The sequence below is a fragment of the Andrena cerasifolii genome, chromosome 6, assembly GCF_050908995.1.
Source record: "Andrena cerasifolii isolate SP2316 chromosome 6, iyAndCera1_principal, whole genome shotgun sequence".
Lineage (NCBI taxonomy): Eukaryota > Metazoa > Arthropoda > Insecta > Hymenoptera > Andrenidae > Andrena > Andrena cerasifolii.
The window spans coordinates 7,473,337-7,500,954 of NC_135123.1; the positions used below are offsets into that span (position 1 = coordinate 7,473,337).

A 27,618-nucleotide genomic window follows, 5' to 3' on the forward strand; every position below is an offset into this window, starting at 1 on the left:
ATGTAATGGCATCTGCTCATGAACAGCGTTCAACTCAGCAACTACTCTGACATGTGTTGAAAGGCTGAAAGGTGTTTGCGTACTTGTATACGTGTGACTCGTTTAGAGAGAGAGAGTTTGGCACAGGTAGGCTTTTGCTACGCTATGCTTTGGCTCGGTTTGTCAACGACTCACGCCGATTTTTCTCCGAAAATCCATTTCAGGGATCAAGACACTATGAAGCACAAAAATGGTATTTCTTCAAAGCCCATGCAAGCTATAAGTTGCAAGATGACATTGTTTATTAGTACTTTGCGTGTAGTAGAACCTTTTCACGTATCGTACGCCGAAAAGTATTAAAAATTCACGCTGTTACTGACATTCCCGCAAGATTCTAATGCACTTTTGAAGTAATAATAATTGGATATTACTGGCTACGAGTATTAGTTTATGGCCAACACTAAAATTTACAGTAAAATCTAATTCTTAAAAGACTCGCAGAAGGTTGCATGATGCACGAGTGTCGTGGTGTGCATGGATGCAACTGCAAGTCGAGTTACTTTTGAAACCCGCATTGGGAAATAAAATTTTGTCTAGCGCTGAGAAATTCATCGGTTCAGTGAAGTGTGTGCACGTCATAGTTCATATTGTCTCGTGATTTCCCAATTCGCGCATAAATTTCATCGATTACTGGACCATGTGGGAGGCCTTTTAACAGGATTCCATTTAGATATACCCGTTACCTAGAAGACTTTTTCAGAAACTGAAGGACGTTTAAAAACAGGAAGTGCTTCTGTAATCGTGTGCAATGCGATTGTAGAGTCAGTGCCTGTGCCTGCCAAAAAGTGTTTCATAGAGTACCGTGGTTCTATCGTATACTTCGTCGATCTTAGTAACTAAGGGGGAGAAACAAGTATGTCACTCATATTTCTCCAAATATTCCTGCAACTATTCATTTACACCAAGTTCCACTAAAATGTATTTATTCATTATAAATAATACTAGATGATATGTATAAGCATTAACATTAATGTATCGAACAATTAAACATTGAGAATAAAAGAGAATTCATTCGGCGTAGAAAATCATTTGCAAATTCAAGATCAAATGTTACTAATTGCTTGATATCTCAAGTTCTATCGATCAAAGTTAATAATAATTTCTACTGGGCGGTTAGGGTAAATGTTGTTAACATTATTTGTCATAGCAATAGCCAATGGAACGTATATTTTAGCAGAAAATCCATTTTTGCCGAAGAATTCGTTGGATTTCGCAATTGTAATTAACCGTCGACCTTGTTTTGATCGGGAGACATCGTTCCTCGAAGTCTAGATAAGGAGCTCACAGAGCTTCATGTACTCAGTCGTCGTCGGTCTTCCGGGCCTGGAGGACCTCCGGGGACCCTGCAGTTGCCGAGCTACCTGGACCTACTGGACTTCCTGGACTTCCTGGACTTGCTGAGGACCTGGTCAGGGTTTCAACTCGGGTCCATCCCCCTCCCCCCGATGCAGCCGAGCCACCTGGAGAGGCGGATTCAGGAGCCTTTCTTGGAGGGGGCGAAATATGTAAAAGTACATAAGTACATTTTTTAACCCTCTTTCACAAGATTTAAAATTTGCTTGTAACTTATGTTTTAATATCTCAATCTGATACTGTAACCTAAATAATTAAATTCACATTAATTATAATTCTGTATAAATAATTAAATTCACATTAATTATTTATACAGAATTATACACAATGTCATAATATTTTCTATTTTATTACTCTTGGGGGGGGGCGGCGATCTGCAGAGATAGCAGTGCAACTTTTCAACTCGTTCAATCTTTCTACATGCTACCGAATAAAACGATTATATATATATATGTATTAAATTCTAGATAAAAGTTTTAGTATCGCGTTTTAAACATTCTAAACAATTTTTCTTTAATTTCACAATCATTCGAGATGCTTAATGTTTTGCATGCAAGTTACGCTTCTCAAGTTTAAATATTTCATATGAGTTTTATGAATCTTCTCTTATTAATAGTTATTACATTCGAGTCATTAGATTTTCTGAATAAAACAATAGGCAGTCTCTCTACGGGCCTCGAAACGCTGCGACCTCCTCGTAGCGAGACCTGGTAATTGGTGAGAACAGAGCCGATGCGATTGCTGCGATTGTCAAATATCCTAAATAAGTAGATAGATACAAGAATTTCTTTAAATAGTAATACTTTGATATAATGTAAAAATAAATGTAACTCGAAATGTTTGAATAAATCATTCCTTCCCTTCCTTCCACATGTATAAATATATAAAATAAAGTAATGTGGAATTCTCAAGATATGTGAAATAATGGAGTTCAATAACGACGTTCACCAAAGTCGGAGGACGGATCGGACGGATGAACATTTAAAATGCCATGGTATACCTATCTTAATGTATTATTTCCATCGATTACTGGAATATGTGGGAGGTCGATCGTCCAGATTCTACTGCAATACACTAAAAATAAGTATCTGGAAGACTTTTTTGAAAACACTGTACTCGAGTCCGATCACATCTCCTCAACTTTGAAAGACATATATGTATACATAGAAAGAGCAGGGTGCATGGCTGCAGCTGCGAAAAGTACATATTTCGCAATGGACATTGCGATATAGAATTATTTCCGGCCTTTGTGAAATTTCAACTTCCATGGGAAACAGTTGAGGTCGACAGCAACCTCTACCAATGTGACAACATTCACGAAAGGTGTAAGCTGACAGTTCGACTTCAACCGCGGCAGCGATCGGATCAGTGAATGTACCTGCATATTATTTCGTGATTTCTCGATTCGTGCATCAATTTCATCGATTACTGGACTATGTATGAGGCCGTTTAACAAGATTCTGCTGCATTACACTCAATACCAAGATGCCTTTATGGAAACATTTTACGCGAGCCCGAACACTACTTCCCACTGCTGAGAGATGTTTAGAAATGTGATGTGCTTTTGTGACCGCGTGCAATGCGATTTTAGAGTCAGTACATATTTCGCGATAAAGTATTTCATAGAGCACTGTGTGGACGCGAGTGCAGAGTCAATGTTTTGCGCATACAGAACTATTTAAGTGAAAGCACCGGTGCTCTAAGTGATTTTTCATCGTGGAATTACTGTGTCTACATAAAATTATTTCTGGCCTTGACGAATTTCCAGTTAGCTGGGAGTCGGTCGAGCGCCATAACACCGCCAACAACCCCTACGTCACAACATTGCCAAGCGGTGTCACCTCTGTCAGTTCGACTTTACTCGCGACGGTGATCGCATCAGTGAGTGCGTGTACATATTATTTCGTGATTTCTCGATTCCTGCATAAATTTCATCGATAACTGGACTATGTGGGAGATCGTTCAACGAGATTCCACTACATTACACTCAGTACCTAGAGGACTATTTTGGAAACGCTTTACTCGAGTCCGAACACATCTTTCCACTGTTGAGATATGTTTAAAAACATGAACTGCTTTTGTAATCGTGTGCAATGCGATTGTAGAATCAGTGCTTATTTCGCGATAAAGTATTCGATAGTGCACAGTGGCCCTGCGTATTAGTAATGTGAACGCGAACGTAAAGTCAGTGTTTTAACGCATCTAGAATTAATTCAGAGCACCAGTGCTCCCATTGCTTTTTCATCGCGAAAGTAATGTGACATATTTGGAAGTGTGACACATTCTATGGGGTACTGACCCTGCAACTGCTGGACATTCGCCTGCAGATCGAATAGCTACTGCTAAAAGGGGATGCTTGTCAGTGAGACTATTTTCAACGAACGGTGAGTGATACTTTTTCATTCTTTGAATTTTTCTGTATGCTATCGAACATAATGATTACTGTAGCGAGCATAGTGACCACGAATACGTACTTAGTACTCGCGAATAGTAAAATTTAATGCGTGTACTTCCAAATGTTTAATACACGTAGAAAAATACAATGAATAAATTTTAAATTCGCGATAGGAGTTTTAATATCGCGTTTCAAACATTCTAAACTTCTTTTCTTTAATTTCACAATCATTCCGGATGCTTAATGTATCGAATACGAGTTACATTTCTGAAGTTGAACTCTTTCGTGCGAGTTCTTTCAAATCTTCTCTCTTAACAGTAATTACATTCGAGTCATTAGATTCTCTTAATAAACAATGACAGTAATTTTTGGTACTACTTGGTTATTATGCTCGCTAGTTTTGCTTGCCCGTTGCATGTGCTAAATATTAAGACACACTGGTAGTAATATTACGAGAAATCAAAAATTGCCACTCTTACCACCTGATATCTCGACCTCAAATGGTCCCTTTATAAAATAACAGTATAATAATAAATGACTGCCGCCAAAGTGGCTGCTATATGAACTTAAATTTCTTTCTCCCTTGCATAAAAATAACTTTAAGCCACTAAACCTACAAATTTTATACATCGCGGAAGAACTTGCACATGTGCTTAGTTTTAACTAGCCATAGTCCTAGAGTCCATTAAGTTTTAATTTAAGAACTTTAGTCGTAAGAATTTTTCCAAATTTTCAAAAATGCATTGGTCGAATATGGACCAGAAATATTTCGTAGAAATGGGTCACTTTCGTAGGTACCTCCGCGTTGGTGTGCCTGGACTTGGTAACGTTTTCCAATGCATTGCGTCTTGCAAAACGTTGTCAAGCTGAAGCCTACGATCTAGTTTAAGGGTCCAGATCAAGCCAAACTTACATTCGGTGAGTTTGGTTCGGTCTGGACATCTATTCAGAAATGCACTTGCGTACTTCGAGCGATAAGCTTTTGTTCCGCCTCGTTCTTTTTAAATATAAGAGTGCCAAACACACCCTTCTAGAAATACAATTCGCCTTCGATCACTGATTTCTATTTCGCGCATGGTGTTCTCGCCCTTCATAGGCCGGCTGTGCTGGGTACAACTTATTACGGCTTTACACAGAGGACCATTGTTAGACGAAGATGTGCGACAGTTCTCGTTCTCGGTCACGCTCGCCATGGCTGTGTAAAGTCGTGATATGGAGCATGCCATGTAGAAACGAAATTTCGGTGGATCGAGGGTGAATGTTCGCGTCGCGCCGCGCCTTTCGGTCCTTTAGTCGTTTAGTCTCTTTTGCAATCTCAATCGGGAGATTCTTAGCTTTCGCATATCCCTCGAAAGTTACGCAAGTGCATATTTGCAATAGATTATGCCACTAGGGCTCATTGTAAAGAGTGCGATAGGCTAGATTTAAGGGTAGAGGTACGCTTGCTTGTTGAGAGTGACGCCTTTTACCTTTGCTTTTGCTTACAATTAGCTTCACCGTGCACCGTGTCGTTTCGCATTTAGTATACTTTTACAGACTTGTCATAGTGTATTTTCTATTTCCTACTTTCAATTCTCTTTTCTTTTTTTCCGGTAATATAATTCGCTCTCGGGAGAGATCTTGAATTAGCACAAGATGCTCGGGCACGATACACTCGCCTGTGCAAATTGTCGGCTTTGTGATGGGAGCGCGCATTGCAGCTGCATGTGATTTAATTGTGAGGCGGGCTGCTGTGAGTCTGACCCCTCAGGCGCGGCCCCTTGTGGGGAACTCCCGTTAATGGGGGGCTGGATGAATGGTGGTCGCGTATTAGCGTTTTGTCTGTGCAACTGCAATGCGTGAGTGTATCGAGCAGCTCGAGATCTCTCACGACGGCGAATCCGTGTCCGTTTTTCAATTCTTTTTCTATCTCTGCAATGAGATACTTAGCGTCTATTTGTCACTTGAAACCAGTGCAAGTGTGCCTCTAAAATATGCGAAAGAAATTGTAATGGCATATGTGTAGAAAGATCGACGAGAACCTCTCGTCTATCTTTCTTACGCGCGCATGCTAACCCTTTGGACTTTAAAGTAAAGTCTTTGGAAATAATTTTAGTAGTTTTTTACCTTATACCGCAATCACAGTCCAAAGGGTTAGTATAACGAAGTATAGTGTATATGTGTGCTGCGAAACTTAGAAAATTTAGCCAGGCAAGTCCAGTTTTAAGCGCATCATCGAAACATTCGCCGAGGGATTCGCCGAGGTTTTCTCTGGTGAATTCTTTAATAAAGAATTCACTAAGAGATTCGTTGCTAGTTTCAGGGAAGAATTAGATCTGGGTTAGGGTTTACTAACACTTTAGAGTAGAATTGGAATTTTTCTGGCATTCCATGCCATTAGCGCCTGATGAGGCTGCTTCTATTTCCTTTTACAATTCGGAATTATCATGCGCCTAAACAGGCTGCTGTATTTTTTAATTAACATTAAAAACGATGAGACCTGATGATGGTACATTAGAATTAAAAAGCATTAGGCGCCCAAAAAGGCTACTCCCTCCATACATTAAGATTGAAAAACCTTAAACGCCCGAAGAGGCCACTCCTTTTTTCTATCAGACAGAATCAGAATTCATTGAGCGCCCAATGTGGCTGCTGGAAATTTTTCTCAAAGTCTGAATTGCGTGACACCTTGCAATTTAAAGGAAATTTTTTCGAACTTGTTTAAATACAAATTGTCTGTTTCAGTTATAGTGTTTGTGATCGCCCGTAATGCGATCGTAGAGTCAGTGTTTTTGCGCAAGTAAAGCTAGTCGAGAGCACCGGTGCTCTAATAACTTTTTCACCGCGAAAGTAGAGTCATGCACGAGTCCAACTGCAGCTGCAACGTTGAGAGCTAAGTTGGGGCTGAGTTGAAGGGTGCTCGTCTGAGAGCTGCTGGTCAGAGGGATGCTGGTCAGATGGGTGATGATCAGAGGGGAGCTGGTCTCAGGGATGCTGGTCAGAGGGTTACGAGTTTGCAGAGATGCAGTACCGATGATGACAGCGAACGGTGAGTCATTCTATAATTCTTTGAATGGGGGTGCATGTAGTACAGCTACTTAGCTCTTTCGATTCTGGCCGTTCCAACACAAATGCACGACATGCAGAGGCCCTTTTCACATGGTCGGTATTCGTTTGGGGAACTCTTATGCAATATTTCGCGAATATGGTCTAGGGCGTCTAGGCAGTAGCCTTATGGCGTGGTCCTTTTCTAAACCATATTCACGAAATATCGTAGAAATGTTCCCGAAACTAATGCCAATTATATAAGATGCGCCACTAAACGTTATGCATGTGTGTTCGAAAGAGCAGCATCGATTGAGCTGACCATACAAGGTACTCGTAGATAGTGACATGCATGTGTCTGTCTCAAAATAAAAAATAAAATAAATCAATATAATTGTTGCTCGCGATTCTTACAATTTTATATCGATTAATAATAATTCGTAAAATAATCGGATCGATCGAGTCAAGTAGAGTCACCGCGAAATTTTTTGAAATGGGTCTCAATGAAACTAGTCTTCCTAACAATCTTGCATTCTAGCAAGATCTTTTATGGTCGCCGGTAATGCGATCGTAGAGTCCACGCTTTTTTCGCGTCCATATATTTTCAAGAGCGCCGCGGCTCTTGTGTAGAGTTCTATTACCGCGAATTTACAGTCAAATTTTTGCGGATCTATGATTTATACAGAGCACGGGAGCTCGTGTTGATTTTTCGTCGCGAAAGTAAAGTCAACCTTTTGCGTATCGGAAATTTGTCCAGAGCACCGGTGCTCTAATTGCTTTTTCATCGCGAAAGTAAAGTAAAATTTTCGATTAGCTTCAATTTTCAGCTGCTTGGTATTCTAGGTCCTAGAAAGGACCTAGCTTGTGGGCCCTAGAGAGGACCTAGCTTGTGGGCCCTAGAGAGGGCCCAGAACAGGGGCCCTAGAGAGGGCCTTCGGCATAGGCCCTAGAGAGGGTCCTAGTCATGGGCCCTAGAGAGGGCCTAGCTCGTGGGCCCTAGAGAGGGTCCTAATCATGGGCCCTAGAGAGGGTCCTAGTCATGGGCCCTAGAGAGGGCCTTCGGCATAGGCCCTAGAGAGGGTCCTAGTCATGGGCCCTAGAGAGGGCCTAGCTCGTGGGCCCTAGAGAGGGCCTAGAATTATGCTAGCTTGGTAGCTAGGTAAGATGTACTTGCATGCATGCCGTAGAATGTAGAATACGAGTACCTTGTATAAGTGGGTCGTAATCTTTGTGCGTGCATTTTGGAAGGAAAAGCATCATACCTAAGGCACGCAATGCATTTGGTAGGATAAGCTTCCTACATAATGCATGCAAAAAGACCTTACCCAACAAAAACACATTCAGAAACTAAGGAATGTGAAATAGATGAAATGTGAAATAGATGAAATGTGCGCGTTTAATAAACAGGAGCGCTAAAAGTTGCTGTTTAAATATAAATTGTCGGTTTGAGTTATAGTGTTTGTGATCGCCCGTAATGCGATCGTAGAGTCAGTGTTTTTGCGCAAGTAAAGCTAGTCGAGAGCACCGGTGCTCTAATAACTTTTTCACCGCGAAAGTAGAGTCATGCACGAGTCCAACTGCAGCTGCAACGTTGAGAGCTAAGCTGGGGCTGAGTTGAGGGGTGCTCGTCTGGGAGCTGCTGGTCAGAGGGATGCTGGTCAGACGGATGGTGATCAGAGGGGAGCTGGTCTCAGGGATGCTGGTCAGAGGGTTACGAGTTTGCAGAGATGCAGTACCGATGATGACAGCGAACGGTGAGTCATTTTATCATTCTTTGAATGGGGGTGCATGTAGTACAGCTACTTAGCTCATTCGATTCTGGCCGTTCCAACACAAATGCACGACATGCAGAGGCCCTTTTCACATGGTCGGTATTCGTTTGGGGAACTCTTATGCAATATTTCGCGAATATGGTCTAGGGCGTCTAGGCAGTAGCCTTATGGCGTGGTCCTTTTCTAAACCATATTCACGAAATATCATAGAAATGTTCCCGAAAAAAATGCCAATTATATAAGATGCGCCACTAAACGTTATGCATGTGTGTTCGAAAGAGCAGCATCGATAGAGCTGACCATACAAGGTACTCGTAGATAGTGACATGCATGTGTCTGTCTCAAAATAAAAATAATAGATAAACCAATACAATTGTTGCTCGCGATTCTTACAATTTTATATCGATTAATAATAATTCGTAAAATAATCGGATCGATCGAGTCAAGTAGAGTCACCGCGAAATTTTTTGAAATGGGTCTCAATGAAACTAGTCTTCCTAGCAATCTTGCATTCCAGCAAGATCTTTTATGGTCGCCGGTAATGCGATCGTAGAGTCCACGCTTTTTTCGCGTCCATATATTTTCAAGAGCGCCGCGGCTCTTGTGTAGAGTTCTATTACCGCGAATTTACAGTCAAATTTTTGCGGATCTATGATTTATACAGAGCACGGAAGCTCGTGTTGATTTTTCGTCGCGAAAGTAAAATCAACCTTTTGCGTATCGGAAATTTGTCCAGAGCACCGGTGCTCTAATTGCTTTTTCATCGCGAAAGTAAAGTAAAATTTTCGATTAGCTTCAATTTTCAGCTGCTTGGTATTCTAGGTCCTAGAAAGGACCTAGCTTGTGGGCCCTAGAGAGGGCCCAGAACAGGGGCCCTAGAGAGGGCCTTCGGCATAGGCCCTAGAGAGGGTCCTAGTCATGGGCCCTAGAGAGGGCCTAGCTCGTGGGCCCTAGAGAGGGTCCTAATCATGGGCCCTAGAGAGGGTCCTAGTCATGGGCCCTAGAGAGGGCCTAGCTCGTGGGCCCTAGAGAGGGCCTAGAATTATGCTAGCTTGGTAGCTAGCTAAGATGTTCTTGCATGCATGCTGTAGAATGTAGAATACGAGTACCTTGTATAAGTGCAGAGAGATCGACGATAATCGTCAGTCTATCTCTCTTTCGATTTCGCTTTCGCGTTCGCGGTTGTCACTAATAGTAGAGTCAAATCATCGTTTCCCTCATTGCAAGCAATGACGGACGCGATGAGTTTATTGAAATGGAGGGTGGATGGGATCGGTGTTTGTTTCGGGATGGGTCACTTTCGTAGGTACCTCCGCGTTGGTGTGCCCGGTTCCTTGGTAACGTTTCTCAAGCATTGCGACTTGCAAAACGATATCAAGCTAAAGCCTACGATCTAGTTTAAGGGTCCAGATCGAGCGAAACTTACATTCAGTGAGTTTGGTTCGGTCTAGACATCTAATCAGAATTTTATTCTCTTTCAGGTAGGTATTTCTTCGATGGTTTTACATGATTTATTCTATTTCATGCATTTCTTCGATGGTTTTGCGTGATTTATTTCATTTCGTCGATTTCTTCGATGATTTTGAACTCATGAACACATGTCTTCCACAAATAATGTTGTTGTTTATATAAATTTTTATGTTAAATAAATTTGTTTGGCGTTAAATAAACCTGAATAGAATAGCAAGGTTAAAAGGCGTATGTGTTCTTGTTTTGTTGCGATCCTTCTTTCTCGGTCGTTGCACGGAATACGTTTATAAAACGATCTTTAAATTGTTACTCTAACAGAATCATTTGTAAATCGCGGGTTTCGACTGACTTCTTGAATTCTAATTCCTACCACACGTAGCGTTACAATCTGTTTCGAGGCTTCATCGGTAACGTTGCATGCGACACAAAAATGGTAAGGTGGTTCTAGGACTCCCCCAAACCGGTGACAGAAAAATGCATTGGTTGGTAGGTCTATCCTATACCTCGTCTGTGCTCCCGTAAACGATTCTGTATCGATAAAGTTGAATGCGACCACGGACGAGGTATTCTCGGTTAAATTTATTAAATTTTTTTATTTCACACCTGCACAATCCTTATACATAATTACTTTATAACAAGTATAATTGGAATTATCGACATCAGTACAAGATGTTGAATACATCAACTTCCTTCTCAACATTATTTTATTCTTTTCACATTTCCTTGCATTATTTTAAGGAACTTTTGTTTATTGTATCTTCTTTCCTATTTCTTTAAACGTAATAATAAAATAAACGATTCGAATCTTAATACTCGTTTTCACAACGTCGAAACGATAAGCGATGTGACAGGTAAAAGTGGTGTGCTAGACTGCTTTTAAATACACAGCTTGTCAATTCGATATGTTAGTGGTGATTCTTCATGAGCAAATTTGTTGGTTCGGTTTGTGGTTATCAAAAATTGGGAAAATGGACAGTCTGACTACCGCGTCACGTTCATACCGGCCCTAGAGGTGTTATGCGTCATTCTTACAGTCTTTCCGTAGCAGGGGACCAAATTCTTCTTTTACCAAAAAGAAGATATAGATTTAGACAAAGCGTAGGTAAGATAGGCCTACATTTTAAGGAAGGTTCTGTGCCACCCAGGGGGACCAAGCCGTCTTTGTTTGGCTGAAGTTTTCCCGTTTAGTTAGCACCGTATTGGTAGGAGGCGCTAGGTACATCACACACACATACCTACGTGTATCAGTGAGCACGACACACAACCTTTCGACGTTGGTGAAATGTTACCATGACGACCGTCGTCATTTAGAAATGTTTGGCGCAGACACGAGGAAGTGTCCTCACTTTCCCTGGTTTACCCTTTCTAAGGCCGTCTGACCATGGATTGTCGCGTCAGTGACGCGTATGCAGCAGATAGAAGGATATACAAAGCAATTGAATATATTTTCTTTTCCTAAGAAAAGAAGAAATATTCAATTTCAATGTTTATCCTTCTATCTGCTGCATACGTGTCGCTGGCGCGACGATCCGTGGACAGGTTTTAAAGTAAACGGTACATTACACGTATACACATACGCATACGTCCCGATTCACACCAATTCACACATTCACAGTTTAGTACGCACCTCATTGGTAGGAGGCGCTACAAACTCTGCTTCAACTTTCGTAAGAGGGAAGCTTGGCCCCCCTGATTCGACTTCACGTCGTTACGTTTCACTCTACCCTCTTTCACCACCGTTTACTTATTTATTTATTCTCGTCTTCCAAATTTTTTAATTTACATCTTTTATATTTAAGGTACGTGTTATGATTTCTACATTTCCATTTCGTTTATTCTGGAAAAATAGAAGTTTCAGAGTTTCTTAGAAACAACGATGTCATCTTATAATGTAATGTACGTCAATAAAGTGAATCGCAGATATCTGAACAAGAACTCTTCCGTGCGATGATTCTCGCAATGGTTTAATTATAACAAATTGGAAGAAATCGGCAAAGTTATATTAAGATTTGGTATTTCTTTGTTCAGAATTCCTTTTTGTTTTTTGGCGTAATTTAACCTTAGCTTCCGTGTTTACGATCGATAATAAAAACATCTCTCAGATATTCTTTACAGTGTATTTCTTTTTCAGGCTTATAATTTAATTTATTATTATAAGAATGGCAACTCCATGGGCGAAAATTAAGCCGGTCGAAGGCCCTATTAGTTTGTTAGAGATCACTTCAGAACAGCTCGCAAAGAGTTTGCATGAAAAGTAAGAAAACAATTATCGTTTTCGGTAGACCTATTCTGTATAAATGGTAAGAATAACGACAGTGTTATTTCCACCGTTAGAGAAATAAAGAAGTACCAGGTCGAAACGACAGAAGATGGAAATATGCAAGATTGTGCAATCCATGAAATGCACGATACAGACAACGACGAAGTGATCGCGCATATGCTGCAGAATCAGTATAACAAAGAATACGATCTAATGCTGAAACGCACAGAAGATAAATTCAATCGTGACTCTAAAGGTGATACAACATCCTTTGATTACTACATCGCAATTCATATGAATCCCTTTATCCTTTGCAGTTAACATTACCTATACAAACCATAGGACATCTGTGTGCAACGATCAGGAAGATAAGGATAACGCAGAGGTCGAAGACGTAACGAAAGATTTTGATCGTTTTGTCGTGAGCATTCCGTAATGTACCATTAGAAACACAAGCTTCTGATCAATGAACGAAGTACTTAGAATGGGGTCTTTTGGTATTTTGCAGAGCATAGAAAAAGAATATGCTTCCATACCCCGTTGTGGATACAAAAAGATAGGCGAGGGGTCTCAAATTGTTACGAAGCACGATATGTTAATGACCTCCAGGATAAATGCCTGCAGAGTCCTGCAATTTCCTCCTGGTATCCATACGGGGGATACGGGAGGATTCGATGTCAAATTAAATAACAAAGTGTTCAACACTCTACGAGCTCACAGCCATGCTCAGTGTTCCAGGCAGAAAGCAAAAGCACGGCCGCATACAAAATAAGACAATGAAATATCTCGTAAGTTTGTAGATCCAAGTATCTCAAGATTTCCTTCCGCTCGGTTTCAATTAAACAAATCTCGTCCCCGTTCTACAGGTTCCTTTTGGCTGCATGCAAACGCAAGTTACTTAATCCCGGAATGAGAGGATCGGTTTTTCAAGTATTAAAATATAATTATTTTTGACATTAAAGACTTTGTTAAACGCTGTGAAAATATCGACATTACTATATTGTAATACAGAGCTTGAGAAATAAACGAATGAAACGAGTAATAAATTGAGAGAATGATTTGTGTAATTCTACAGTCGCGTCGCAAAGCATAAACAAGTGGCAACTTTAAATAAGCCGTTAATATTGACATTCATAAGCGGATTATTTAGTTAATTTATTAGGTTTCCGTTGCTACTTTAAGTACTTTTAAAGCTTCGTTCGCAAATATACTTAATAATCTTCAGCAACGCCTGTTAATTTTAAATAAAATAATCAATGATAAATCGGAAAGGGTGGTTAAAGTTAAGAGTTGATAGATGTGATATGCAAAAGAATTGGTCGTTTATTGCTAAAAAAAAAAGAAACGTATTTAAACAATTACCTATTTTATCGACCTCCAGACGTTTCAAGTACATTTTGATGCGGAAATTCGCCGGAGTTAATAGGAACACAGGATGTAGGTGGAGGTGGCACGGCGAGGCTGTGCGCGCGAGAGAGAGCGCTAGTGCGTGCGACAAAGGTAGAGATAGATGGCGGGCCACTAACTCTGGTTATGCAAGCCTGATACTTTTCAGATCCTGGTGCCAGGAGCGCATGACGTAAAGAGGTATCGATTAGAGTGAGAGGTAATGCTGTTTAGAAAAAGACGAAGACATTCGGAACGAGTTTCTTTAGTTCATAGACGTTGGGGATAGAAAGGACTTTGTTAGATTAATAATTATTTTACTTTATTTTGCAGAAATTAGGCAACTGTAAAACTGTATTCAGCTTTCGCAGAAAACTCATAATTCATTGACTAATAGAAGCATTTACTAGTGATGGCGTCCCATTTGTCCTGACCAGGTCCAAGAGCTACTGATAATTAATTGTAACAAAAATAATTGCAAAAACCATACGAGAAAGTAATTATAGGTGTATTCTTTAAGATCCAACTGCAAATAAGTAAATTATTTCTAGAAAACTCGTAATAAATTGAAAAATTTGAATATATATACTCAAGACAGCGTCGCATCAACAGATGGGAAAGAACAATTAATAATTTAAGTAGTCAAGGGTCTCTATGTTAAGATAAAACATTAAATGTATATAAATTATTCCTGGTAAATCGATAATTTATTAATATTTCGCGAACAGGTAAGATTCCACGTCGGTATAAAACAGCGCTCTTATTATCCTCATCGTCCTGTACCTCGTCTGTGATCAAACGTGACTTGATAAGAAACGGTGAATTCTAATCTCACGCGATAGATGGCAATGTTTTCTCATAAATGCGTCGACGGAAAATTAATTCGTGTCGGGGAGGAAAAGGAACGACGGGAACGCGCAACTTGGGGGCTTCGCTTCGCTTGGAGCTTCCTAATCGAATTTATTTACGACCCTTATCTAACCGACTACGCTTGAATGCATTGTTACAGGAACGAAGATTCTTTATTCATCGGAATTCAATACCACTAGAGCACTAACGAGAACGGACTAGTGCTAGCAGGCCCTCTGGTGGCGAGCCCGAGGATTGTCGCTACAATCGTCACGAAAAGTTTGTCTCCATCCTCGTCCGTTCCACGGAACGCCCTATCCCCCGTCGTTGTCGCGTGAAAGCTGACGTTCCGTAAAATTTCAAGAGGCACGTCGACCAATCGGAAGTGGCGACGAAATTTACGCACAGAAATATCACTGACGTGTCCACGAAAAGGGGGACTGCTACAACGGTTCATGATTATTCTCGTCTTACACCAGAGGAAAACAACATCGTCCGATACATCGTGTTAACGGGACGGTACTACTCGTGCGAGATCGAAGCAGCGAAAAATCATGGCAGCCGTATTAAATACATTCGTTAATTCCTTCACCAACAGACTGTAAGTATTCCTCGCCCAGCCAGATCCGGCAGATCTCCCGTCGGGATCAAAATCTCGTTGATAACGCGAATACGTCGCGCCCGTTCCTGGTGCGAACCATATCTTCGGGTATTTTATTTATTTTGTTATCGCGGTTATTCCGCTAAAATGCGCAACGGATCGCGATGATGTAACTCGCACTGCGTTATATGAACCCGTCCTGTTTTTTTACGAACAAGTAAATCCTCCAGTCCCTTGCTCCGTTTTGAATAATATTATTTATCGTGATATGCATTTTTCGTTATCTGCGTTGTTAGTATGTGTTACGCGACCTTCAGCCCGTACACGTAGGATCCGAGAACTTTGTTAATTTGAATATTTCATGTAGCGAAACTTTTCGCGTACGGAACATAGTCGCAATGACGTGTTGCGAATACGCCAGCCATACCCTAACAGTTTCGATATTTGTGAAACAGTAGTTGCACCATTTGCATAAGTAATTCCCATTCGAACTTCCATCGCTTATGCGTTCTCATTCCAGTCTTCCTCATCTTTATCTTATTTTCATATATCTAAATAGTCGCTCTTCGCTCCTGTATTGTAACGGCTATGTGCATAAGATACGCGAGACTCTTATTAGATATGAGAATCGGTTAAAGGACACACAAGATAACGCTAGTTCTTGGGATTACAGCGAATCACCGGTCAGGCAACATCTGAAAAATGTTTACGGATGCCTGTCCCTGTCGACGGTCTCGGCCGCCATGGGGGCTTACATGCATCTGTACACAGAGTTCCTGCAGGCTAATCTGTTGACGACTCTTGGCACTTTTGGTCTATTGTTTGCTTTAATCAGCACCCCAGACAATGGAAAGAATAAGAAATTGCGGCTCAGCTATCTCTTGGGATTTGCATTTCTGTCCGGTCTCGGATTAGGTCCTTTATTCCAATTGATTATGGCTGTTAATCCAAGCATTATAATAACTTCATTGATAGGTAAGTTGTAAAACCTTGATACATCAAATATGTACTATGTGTAATAATTTCAATCCATTTGTTTCTCAAGTATAAGAGAAGGAAGCTTTTATTTAACTAATACTTAGTATTGCATATTAGGATACCACTTTACGAAATGATTAACAGTGTCATTGACTTTCCAGGAACAACTGTTGTGTTTGTATCATTCAGTATTTCCTCTCTTTTGGCTGAACGAGGACGTTGGCTGTACCTTGGCGGTACTTTGATCAGCTTGCTAAATGTTATGGTCCTTTTCTCGTTTATCAATCTCTTCCTGCGCTGGTCCTTCTTCTACCAGGCTCACTTATATGTCGGCCTGTTCCTGATGTGCGGTTTCGTAATTTACGATACGCAGCTGATCATTGAGAAATACCATATGGGCAACAAAGACTTTATCTTGCACTCTTTAGATCTATTCATAGATTTCATTGGTATTTTCCGTCACCTTCTTATAATCCTTACGCAGAAGGTGAGAACGAAGACCGAGTTGCGACGTAAGATACCATTATCGCAATTGTTAAACTAATTACTCACTATTTGAAATTGTTTCAGGAATTGGCAAAAGACCAGCGTAAACGCAAAGACTAAAAGGGGGGGGGGGGCGAAGAAAATTGTAAAATATCATACCATTCGAGTAAATCCATGAACTAGAGGTCTTCATCTAATCTATCCATATGTAAGACATATATATACATATATATATATATATATATACGCTACGATAAAGTGAATTTAAATAATACAGCTTATTAATTACGTCGAGGAATTTTTAGGCGAGCGTTGGCCGTAATGACGCAGTGTATTTATTTTGGATTACATAGTTCTCACACTTCTTTTTTCAATTATCTATTACCTACTAGATTTATATACATGTAAACATACATAGATATAAATTTATTGTACTATATTTTTATCTTTCAATAAACAAAATTCCCCAGCGCTTCTGGGTGTCTCTTAATCGAGCGGAAATATCTCAAGTTGCAGTTAGGAAATAAGAACGCATAGTTCAATGTTAAAGGGCTAAAGTCTTATTTATTAAAATGTAACTTTACATGTATACGGTTATCATTTGCATGCGTATACAAAACACAAGAATTACGTGTCACGCATCGATCTTCGTAAATATAAAAACCGTATGAGGGGAAACAAAACGATGATAATGGAGTGTGTATGTGTATGTGTGGCGTGTAACACATGACTTCTGTGTTGCGAGAAATGTACATACGTTGATTTGAGACTGTATACAAAATGTGTACAGTGTACACAGTGTACGTTGACAAGTGACTTAACAAATCACTTCTGAATGTTTAATAAGGACGTTGGCGATCCCTGTCTCTGTCTCCTCGACTGAAATAAAATATAATACAAAATCAATAATACAGTTTACGAAGATAATATTTATAAACTTGAATCATAAATATTCTTTCTAGTCGCGTATTTAGTGAAGTTAAAACAAATAATCATAGGAACTGACCCGCCACCGCCTCTCATTGGACCACCACGGCCACCTCGTCCTCCCCTGTCTCCACCACGGAATCCGCCTCTGCCACCCCTGTCGCCTCCGCGGCCACCTCTGTCGTTTCTAAAGCCTCCTCGACCACCCCGATCGCCACCACCACGACTACCTCCTCCTCTTCCGCCACTTCCACTACCACCGCCGCCACCACCACCACCGCCGGCTCCTTCCGGTTTCAAACTTTTGCAGAGATTACACTGATCTCTCCAGGCGAAGTTTGTATTGCCGCATTCAGGGTTGGGGCACCTATTTCAAATAAGAAGAATGGTAAGCGCTTTTCGTATGAAATTCATTGAAAATTAACAGTAATCAGTATAGAATGTCACTGCAAATTACGTAGCCAAAAGAAATAATGAATGTAAAAGGAAAAATAAGTAATTATTTCTATTAGACTCCTATGAACACGTGTAAGAAGAATCTTCTTGTTTAGCCGAACAAGTCGCACGCATTCTCCCCACGAAGGTCGAGCGTAGATTCGAGTAAGTTAGTTGCGTGCCGACCACGCGGGAGGCAAGAATGACTAACAGCTATTCGTGTGGATTATTTTTCGCGTGTGGATGCATGCATCACTGACACGAGAGTGCCAAACAGCAGGGTGAGTTTCGGTCTCTTTTGACACAAGAAATTTGCATGCTTTATTTCGTTCTATTATAGGACACTATGCGAAAGAAAAGTTGAATACCTCCAGTCCCCTCCGCGACCTCCCCCATCGCGTCGGTCATCGCCACCGCCTCGGTGATGGTCATCTCTATCTCCACCTCCTCCTCGACCTCCAAATCCACCGCCTCCACCTCCTCCTCCCCGGCCTCGACCACCACCACCGCGAGTTCCACCGCTGCGGTTGCCTTGCCAGTTGCTCTTGTGCTGAGCGATTTGTACTTTTATAGTACGCCCTTTAAACTCTTTCCCATCGAACCAGTCTATCGCTGAACGTGCAGCATTTTGATCGTCATACGTCACGGTGGCTTCGCCCTTCGATTTGCCTGTGTTCTTGTCTTTGTACATCCACACTTTGGGCTTGCCAGTCCGCTTGTCATGCTAGAGAGCACACGCGTTACATCTTTCTGTCTGCCCAATTTAAATGACTCTATTTTACGAACGGTTATACTTACTTTGATTATACCAATGGCCCCGAAGTGTTGACAAATTTCCTCTTCGGAGATCGAAGGATCCATACCAGATACAAATATGGTATCCTCTTGCGTAACCATTCCATCGTTGCCACCACCACGGTCACCAAAGCCCCCTGTAATATAATAAGAATTAACGACCGTCCTGGCACCACACTCCTCGAAGTAGGAATAATACTTGCAAATCTACTGTCCCTAAACCTACTCAAATCTAAGCTAACAAGTGGAAAAACTTTCATATCGGGTTGAAAACAGCTAACGAAACCGTATACCTTGGCGAAGCGATGATATTTTGCAAATCTTTCGCAATTACGTTCAATCGAAAGAAATACTCGTGAGAATAGTTTTTAAGGTACCAATTTCGCGTTGAGAACACTATGTTAATATTACAACTAAACCTGAATACTACACTCTCAAACAGCTAGATACTTTGCTCCTTTCTCTTCAGCGAAATACCAATATACTTATAAGTCATTTGACTATGAAACAGTAAGATCGTTTAAGTCTTTCCAATCGTTTCCCAAGCGAAAAGGATTCCTCTTGTAACGTATACTAAGAATTCTTTAATCCATATATGTTTAGAAACATAATTATCATGACATTTAGTTTCACCCTCATGAGTACATGAATTTTATTCGGCCTACTCGTGACACAATCCTTCTTAACGATATTTACGGCTCATTATTTTATCGATTCATAGCACTTTTGTTATTACACTTATACAATATTTATAGCTCCTTCATTGCGTAAAATTATCAATTCAAGGATATGTATTTTCTTTTCTTTTCGACCCGTGCATTAACCAAAGTATTAGTACTCATTGCCCTAACGTTCTTAGTAGCATATAACGATACGTAGAGAACACAAGGTTGCGGCTTAACATACAAAAGGGCTGCAACATTATTTTTGCCCTTACCATTCTCCTATAACATACTTCCGGGGAAGTCTCGACTGATCGGGAATAGGGTATTTAGTTCACCAGCTGCCTTTTAGGTTCAATTTTATCCTGACACGTTTGAAATATGGTTGGAGTTACGTGTTCGTGCAGCACGAATGCCGATAAAATTAAAAGACAAATGTTTCGTTAAAGAACTAGGGCACTTCCTATCCTACGTTTCACACGACGGTCGGAGAAGTCAGACTTTGTTACAAGCGCATTGCGCATTCGTATTTTGGGGTCGGCAATTACGGTATTAAGATAAGATTTACGTATCCAATACTAGTTCTTACAAAATCATCGTTCTACTGTGTCAACAAATTTTGTTCTATGTATTGCAAAAAGCAATTGGTGATCAAAGCAGCTGTTATGGCGCTGAAGTAACATCATTGCAATTATCCACTCTGTTTTCGTTTTCTTTAAACATTAAATTGAGGGATTCCGGGCAAAGATTAGATACCAGGGAGAAATACAGCCCTAAAAATGTTGCATGGCAGCCCTTTCATATAATACAAGTAACCGAGTATTTAGATTGTAAATATTAGAGTGAAAGCTTGAATAGCACCAGACTCGTACAGACAGTCTGGTGCATTTACCTTTGTTATAACCACCACGGCCACCGCCACTGCTAAAACACAGAAGCAGATATACCAATGAGTTGACTCATGGACAGACTGATCGATCGATCGATGCATGGCGAATCAAATGCTGCTCGCCACCTCTCTTCTTGATGCACCTACTGTCTAAATGTCTGTAGTCACTATATTACTTAATATACTGGATTAGTCGTGTGTCTATCGTCGCGTCAGTCAGTCGAGTTCGGCATGCAAAGATTACCTACAATTCATGGTAACGATACTGACAAAAAGAGCGAGAACAAAACAATGCCTTTCTCACAGCCATTAGTGTCTTTGCCAGAGTGTAAATTGCTCAAGACAATCCTGTATATAATATTACCCTATTCGCAACCAGATATATATATATAAATACAGAAAAAACTGCATTTGAAAGTAAAACAGTAAGAGATTACCGCTGACTGGTCTATGGAAACGTGTACTTTGGCTTCGAAAGCGTAGAAAATATAATGGTTTCAGGTCATATTTCAAGAGAATGTTATTAATCTCGGCGAAAGTACTCGGTGTTAGTACAAAAATCAATATGCTATTACCATAAAGAGACGATATGTTAATCAAACACGAGTGTTTCCATTTGAATAACCAATTTAGAAATGCTACTTCGTGATCGTATATGTAAATGTAATCTCTTACAAACACTTTGAACGTCTTTTAATTGTCTAGTCGATTTCAATAGCCCTACACCGTAAATACTCGAACAACAGTGGCCCCAGTGGCAGTATTAACCGCTTTACAGGTATGATCGATGCGAAAACCTTTTACATACATCCGCATCGTGCTTTTACTCATTACAGCAATGCAGAATTGGAACATACCACACATTATAACCATTTTACGTCATTTGTCATATACAACCTGTATTTACCTTTACCAGTTATACCTGTGTGTTAAACCTGTAGGCACACTTCAAACATATTAACGCCCAAAGGGCATAAAACCATTTGCAAAGAGACAACAAGCTTTTCATTACTGTCATAGGAAACTTTTCATTTCATACCTTGATTAATTCAATGAATGCATTTTACCTTTATACTGATTGCTATTTCTGAACGTACAAGTGAATTCTTTTATTTTTTTGTTGTTTTGTTGACCTTACAACTTTTCTCCCCTCGTCGTATAACTTTCTATGGGTAATGTAAAAAATGAACTTACTTGTAGCCACCACCAGAGCGGTCATTGTATCCTCCACGATCGCCATATCTATTGCCACCACCTCCTCCTTGGCCTAAGTACACGTATGCCCAATAACACATGTTTTCTTTCTCTACACGTTCTTAGGAGTATATCGTATTGAAATTGCGCCTAACGTACCTCCACCATAGCCTCCGCTAGAATTGTTACGATTGTAACCTCCGCTGCCTCCACCACCGCCACCTCCACCTCCATGTCCATAACTCCCGCCATAATTGCCACTGCTGCTATTACTTCCTGAACCCCCTCCACTACCATAACTGTTTTGGTTGTAACTGTTCGAATTCGGGGTTTGATTGTAGTCTTGCCCACCGCTGGAATTGTAACTGTTGTAACTGCCATAGTTGCTTCCAGTGTTTGGTGGTGGTTGGCTATATTGATTATAACCGCCGCCACCACCACTGGAAGGCGGTGGATATGAGGTATCTTGACCACCAGAAGGTGGTGGCTGGCTGTACTGATTGTACCCCTGTTGCTGGTAATTGGAATATTCTGGAATAGTTATAAAACAAATACCATTAAATACTAGTAGAGAGCGTTAGATGTAAATAACTGTATATCTAAGCAAGCCTTGCGTTCCTGCGAGCAAATTTCTTTCATAGCTGTAGTTCTTAGTTATCCATAAATTCTGTAAATTATTCTGTAAATAAGCATGTACACTTACGGCATTTTACATCGAGTTTCTCGGAATATTTAAATTAATTGCATATTAAAGAAATCCCGCGATACGATGTGCACGACGCTGGAATTAAGTGCAGCACAAATAAATCGTGCAGAAAATTAAAGGCGGTCATGAAAAACATGTAAAATTCGCACGACAAAATGGAGTAGAGGAGTGGGATGAGACGCTTGAAATGCCGATCAATAAGCTTATACGTAGATGCATAGAGGAAACGAACGCGTCCGCAATTTCTGCGGATTTCTATCCTGGAATTTATCGTTAACTTTCGTGACGGAATAATCGGGAACTTCAGTGGACGAAATACGGAAAATCGATGGAACTTTTAACGTGGCAATAGTTACGAGTTACAACAGTATCTATTACACGAAATGTCTCTTAGCCGAAAATATGGCCCTTCCATAAAGACCAACGCTACATTATCGAAACATGCTTCCAAGTGTTTCTAATGTAATAATCTGACTGTTTTCTACTTACGCGTGTCCGTCATCGTGCCTTCCTCCGGAAAAAGCACGTAATGGCGGGAATGAAGCGACTTTCCTGAAGCGACACTCTTTTCTGAATTCAATGGGCTCAACTCAACTCAACCTTCTACTGCCGGATATCAGTCCCGGGAGACGGAAGTGCTCCCAGGTGGCGCTACGGATACTTCAATTATTAGAACGTCATTTGACTATCGCGGTAGTAACTGAAATTCGAATTTTAAACCGTTAGTGCGGCATTTCCTTCGATCGCGTTAGTGGCATTATTTTCTAATAACATTCCGTGTCGTTTATAAGAAATCGTAATTACATCGGCGATGGTAACTTTTTGGGATAAGTTACTTCGAAATCATTTTGACGCACAAATGTTTTAAGTAAGACAGAGATGTTAGGGAAAGGTAGATGTAGAAAGGGTCGAGGAAAGGAACACTTTTTTTTATCGAATTTAATGACCTTTTTTTATTATTCTCGTATCATAATACTACACTTAATTTAAATGTTCAGTGCAATGTACGATGTTTTGGTTCTGTCTGCGAAGAAAATTCACTGACATCTTACTTCTTCCTTACTGTCCTCTCAATATTTACATCAACAGTAATGATTCTTGTTTTATACTAATGATTCGAGTTTATATCCCATTAACTCATCAAGGTACTTTTCTCACATTTTATTTATAAACTTTCCGTAAAAAGCTAGCGATCGCGGGGAGAAAGATTGAATGAATGTTCGTCTCGAGAAATGAACAGTCTTGATGGGTTAAGTAGTATATATTGCGGTGCACATACACTTCTCGTGCATACGCGCGAAACACAAAGTACAATTTTACGCAGTCGATTCTATATTACATGCTGATTGTAAACAACTTTCGTAAGAAAACATTTCGCAGCTTCCGAGAATAGAATCGTGAACAAACAGGTATCGGTAGAAAATACGCTACATGGAAAACACGAATGAAGGAAACGAATAAGTCGAAGATAATAAAAAAATAATCTTAATGAAAAAACAGGGTTTATATAACTCTTACATTTCAATATAATTTACGTAGAAGATATCTAAGTGTAGTACTCGTCTGTACACGTACGCATTCTTAATGGAAAAGGAAGAACTTAATAGCGTTTATAAAAGTCGTAATATCAGGTCAAAAGTTAGATACAAACAGAAAGGGTGAGATTAAAGATCACGAGTTGGAATGCTGAGATGGTGTTAACCCTCCAGTGTGTTCGGGACTATGCTTCTGTTTTTTTCTCTTTTTCTCTTTCTTACGTTTCTTCCTGGCTTCTTTTTCCTCGTCGTGTCTCTTCTGCTTTTTATGCTTCTTCTCGTGAGTGTCGGAGCCACCTATATCCGTAGTCGTTGCCTCTTGGCCGCTAGGAACTTCTCCCGGTTTGTGTTTATGCTTTTTATGCTTGTTCTTGTGCTTCCTCTGTGGGGCTTGATTAACGTAGCGATACTGTTCCGGTAGCTGTGCAAACAGACAAGTCTTTTTTACACATTTGTTCAATATTTCGTTTAACGAATTTCTTTTTTACGACGCAGTCGCAGTTTACTTACTGGTCCAGGATGCAAGCGAAAACCAGCCAATTGAACACTGGTCAATGGTAATAGTTCTTTCCCACCGATCGGAGGTTTCTCGATAACAGATCTCAACGAACTAAAGAAATAGAAACGTGATAACAGTTCTGAACGTAGTAACCGACTTAGTAAAACATTATATCAACGCACCTATTATCTTGATGACCTGGTCTATCTATAATTCCTGGTAAATTTGGTAAAAATGAGGAAAGTTGTTCCTTGAGCTTCTTTCCACTAAATTTACTATAAGAGTGTTCTAGGCCATAATAGGCCATTAAATTTGTTGCCCCTGTGAGTTCACTTTCTCCTGAAACATTCATCGAGTGTAATATAGTTGACGCTTATGTCGTAGGAATAAGGAATGCGGGAAGGAGAGCCATACCAGGGGGTTCTTTCATCAAATAGAAAGGCCCGCTGTGGACGATAGAAGGATTCTTTCCCAAGGAAATGGTTGTCTTGAGAGTCCCCGTAGAATCTTGACGCGAAACAACAGGGGAACGGGCACCCCTGGGCGATGACTTAGGTGAGTATTGCTCCACTTTGCTACGAAACTGATCGCCCATCATCATCCTTTGATTTTACTTCATGGCACCTTCACTACAATTAATGGGCTCTAGCGGAGAGCATGAACAATCATTTAAAGTTTTGTTTCGATTGGTCAATGAACGTCTACACCATATTAAAGCAACCAAGGCAAACTTGGCGCTACTACGACAATGCACAACGAACACATAACTTTCCTTATTATTGCATACAAGCACCATGCAGCACGACAATAACGGGGGGACACGATTCGATGCGTTATACAATCAGTGTACGATACATAGGAGAAATGTCTTAGGACTCTCTTATTCTTAATTCCATTTCATATAACATAAATATCGAGATTGCACAACAATCATCACCACAATCTATTCGTCCGCAAATTAATCGAGATACCAATTGACTGTTCTGTTAACATCTTGATATTATCACTCATTCGGTTCCCGTACGTAGGTTACAGTTTGTATAGAACTAGGCATCACAAAGTTCCGCCCTTTAAACTGGAAATTGATAAAAGATTTGTGTTGTTGGTGGCACTCGGTTAAGTACATGTACCGATCGAAATACTTCTATTAGATAGACCCGCGTATATTAATTCATCGAAGTCCATTCCTTCGGGTATCTTCACTAACCAACAAACCCTCCCTCTTGTTTTCATCTCTTACCGAAGCACTGTTCGATCTACAAATCTCTTACGTTCCGTTTCGTTTTCCCCGTTTATGTGTCGCACAATGCACACCGAGTCTCGCACTTTGAAAAGTAAAAACCACTTTCTTAGATCGAGGCATGTACGGAGCCAGGCATATAGATAAGCAACCAGAAGTGAGTTAGATGGATCGCAAATGTCATGCTTGGAAAGTTCGACGGGCTGTTAAGTTCCGATATACAGTTAGACGTCAACGGATCGGGCAACAAGCTCCGAGAGCTTCTGCTCGGGCCCTACTAACTTTTTCTTTAAATTTCTCGTTCTTGGAAATCAAAATTCCTCTTATTTCCATCGGTAGACTATTTTGTACGCGCGACTCGGAGTCGCGTACGTTCGGAGTGGCGTGCGTGTGAAACACATATTCTAGGTGCGCCCTCAATTTATTCTCAATCGATGTATTTCTCTCTTCAATCGAATTGATCGGAATTGCAAACAGGCGAAAGGTTACGGCAGTAAACAATATGATTTCGAAATATAATTAAATACATTTATTTCGATTATATTTTATACATGCTGGCTGGATTAAGCTAGGTTATGTTTCACCTTCAGGCTAAACAATCACATTCTTATTGCTAAATTAATGCATCCGATGTTTGTGTGTAACAAGAATTCTAGCCGTTCGTAGAATTAGTTGTACTTCGTGCCTCGTGCACCTCCGATTCCCTGGAAAGCCAATCCTCTATTAGCTGAACGATTTCAAAATTTTTATACGCTATAGCTGTTTCCATAGGCGTATAACCAGCTCGATTTTTCCTGAATAAATTAGCCCGTTTCTGGATAAGATACCTGTTGGTGCGACGATAACTGTTACATTGCAACTTATAAAAGCTTCTCGACGCGCATGCATTTACTAACGTAGCCAATTCCAAATTTCCCGTCATAGCCGCTATGTGCAGTGGCGTACGTAAGCCGATCAAGTCCGTTGCATTCAAGTCCGCCTCGTTTTGGAATAGAAGATCGAATACATCAATATCCGGCGTGCCTCGTGCGAACAAGACAGTTTCGAGGATCAGTCCCAGGGATTTATGATGAGGTGGGGCCGAGACCGATGCTCTAGGAGCGATAGAATTTAAATTCAAGATTAGTAGGTAGAACGATTGATTACGTTCATTTACCCGTAGGATAGAAGCAATTTAATCATAGGGAAAGAGGGTCTTCGTATCACGCTGATGTACAAAGGGCACTCGTCAAATACATCGTAAACATTTACATTCGCATTGCTCGTCAACAACACGGTTGTACCCTGGATGTTTTTTCCCGCGGCGGTGTAATGCAACGGGTATCTTCCTAGATTGTCCACGCAGTTAACCATAGCGCCGTTTTCGACTAACTTCTGAATCGCATCCGCGTAGCCGAGGAAAGCAGCCATGTGGAGAGGCGTTAGCCCTGTATAGAACCCATAGTTTGTTGACTGGTGGGACGAGATCATAGGGAGACATTGTTTTAGGCGTCCTTAGCTCGAGAGCAATAATTTCAACGGAAAATAGAGTTTCGACTTTCCTCCAAGATAGAGTAGTATCGGTAGAAATAGCTCGAGGTATAACGTCTCATTGGGACTGGGTATAATTACCATCTGCCGTCTTAGCCTCGATATCGACGGAAGGCTGATCGCAAAGCAGATCGATTAGATCGATGTCGTTGTGTTCGGTCGCGATATGAAGTGGCGTTAACTGATCGAACCTCCTGCAATTGACGTTGGCACCCTAGATAAAATTACACTCGAAATTACCACGACTCGAACGGTGAGAACGAAAATTCGTGTAAAGCCCGAAGAGCAATCAAGTATCTTCGCACCATGGAGAGTGCTACCTTCGCGACAGGCACGTGTCGAAGGGTGCAGGCCTGCAACAATTTCCAATTAACGTTGCTCGTCAAGTCTCCTGGCCACTCCACGGGATCGACGATGGTCATGTATTGTTTAGGTTTTTCGGGCATTTGTAAGAAACAGTGAACTTTAAGGACTCAAAGTAAATATATTAAAAAAGTTTCGATGGAAAAAGATTGGTTAACACGCGATAAGAGTTGCATCCACTTTTGTTTCTTCCTCTCTCTCTCTCTCTCTCTCTTTCTCTCTCTCTCTCT

General features: G+C 40.6%; 5 protein-coding genes across 16 annotated transcripts; 2 read left to right on the forward strand and 3 right to left on the reverse strand.

The window, feature by feature from the left end:
- The first annotated feature begins 11,741 nt into the window (after positions 1–11,741).
- Positions 11,742–13,359, forward strand: LOC143369641 (serine/threonine-protein kinase RIO3). Of its 3 annotated transcripts, none has more exons than XM_076813836.1 (6): positions 11,742–11,852; positions 12,185–12,307; positions 12,388–12,569; positions 12,631–12,734; positions 12,822–13,101; positions 13,180–13,359. In XM_076813836.1, exons 2-5 carry the CDS (start codon positions 12,213–12,215, stop codon positions 13,083–13,085), a joined length of 645 nt encoding a protein of 214 aa, XP_076669951.1. In that variant the 5' UTR covers positions 11,742–11,852; positions 12,185–12,212; the 3' UTR covers positions 13,086–13,101; positions 13,180–13,359. The 3 variants fall into 3 exon arrangements, with proteins under 3 accessions (XP_076669951.1, XP_076669950.1, XP_076669952.1); XM_076813835.1 differs by having other exon boundaries at positions 12,822–13,098; positions 13,178–13,359; XM_076813837.1 differs by lacking the exon at positions 11,742–11,852 and adding an exon at positions 11,913–12,065 and having other exon boundaries at positions 12,822–13,098; positions 13,178–13,359.
- A 1,578-nt stretch (positions 13,360–14,937) lies between these two features.
- On the forward strand, positions 14,938–17,085 carry Bi-1 (Bax Inhibitor-1). The gene is made up of 4 exons (XM_076813834.1): positions 14,938–15,149; positions 15,823–16,124; positions 16,289–16,614; positions 16,698–17,085. Exons 1-4 carry the CDS (start codon positions 15,103–15,105, stop codon positions 16,731–16,733), a joined length of 711 nt encoding a protein of 236 aa, XP_076669949.1. The 5' UTR covers positions 14,938–15,102; the 3' UTR covers positions 16,734–17,085.
- A 65-nt stretch (positions 17,086–17,150) lies between these two features.
- Positions 17,151–22,859, reverse strand: LOC143369628 (uncharacterized). Of its 4 annotated transcripts, XM_076813807.1 has the most exons (9): positions 22,711–22,851; positions 22,022–22,046; positions 21,675–21,868; positions 21,516–21,588; positions 20,325–20,356; positions 18,774–18,907; positions 18,344–18,699; positions 17,620–17,907; positions 17,151–17,492 (listed from the first exon to the last, which is right to left on the reverse strand). In XM_076813807.1, the coding sequence occupies exons 1-9, from the start codon at positions 22,721–22,723 to the stop codon at positions 17,453–17,455; spliced, it is 1,155 nt and encodes a 384-aa protein (XP_076669922.1). In that variant the 5' UTR covers positions 22,724–22,851; the 3' UTR covers positions 17,151–17,452. The 4 variants fall into 4 exon arrangements, with proteins under 4 accessions (XP_076669922.1, XP_076669920.1, XP_076669919.1 ...); XM_076813805.1 differs by having other exon boundaries at positions 20,325–20,353; positions 21,675–22,046; positions 22,711–22,859; XM_076813804.1 differs by having other exon boundaries at positions 21,675–22,046; positions 22,711–22,859.
- Positions 22,860–23,706: 847 nt separating this feature from the next.
- On the reverse strand, positions 23,707–25,911 carry Med19 (mediator complex subunit 19). Of its 7 annotated transcripts, none has more exons than XM_076813827.1 (6): positions 25,496–25,744; positions 25,227–25,330; positions 24,670–24,900; positions 24,438–24,594; positions 24,267–24,366; positions 23,707–24,177 (listed from the first exon to the last, which is right to left on the reverse strand). In XM_076813827.1, the coding sequence occupies exons 3-6, from the start codon at positions 24,854–24,856 to the stop codon at positions 23,893–23,895; spliced, it is 729 nt and encodes a 242-aa protein (XP_076669942.1). In that variant the 5' UTR covers positions 24,857–24,900; positions 25,227–25,330; positions 25,496–25,744; the 3' UTR covers positions 23,707–23,892. The 7 variants fall into 7 exon arrangements, with proteins under 7 accessions (XP_076669942.1, XP_076669943.1, XP_076669945.1 ...); XM_076813828.1 differs by having other exon boundaries at positions 25,463–25,744; XM_076813830.1 differs by lacking the exons at positions 25,227–25,330; positions 25,496–25,744 and adding an exon at positions 25,778–25,911.
- A 145-nt stretch (positions 25,912–26,056) lies between these two features.
- Positions 26,057–27,450, reverse strand: LOC143369642 (transient receptor potential cation channel subfamily A member 1). The gene is made up of 5 exons (XM_076813838.1): positions 27,331–27,450; positions 27,107–27,239; positions 26,652–26,922; positions 26,392–26,589; positions 26,057–26,322 (listed from the first exon to the last, which is right to left on the reverse strand). Exons 1-5 carry the CDS (start codon positions 27,445–27,447, stop codon positions 26,148–26,150), a joined length of 894 nt encoding a protein of 297 aa, XP_076669953.1. The 5' UTR covers positions 27,448–27,450; the 3' UTR covers positions 26,057–26,147.
- Positions 27,451–27,618: the final 168 nt, after the last annotated feature.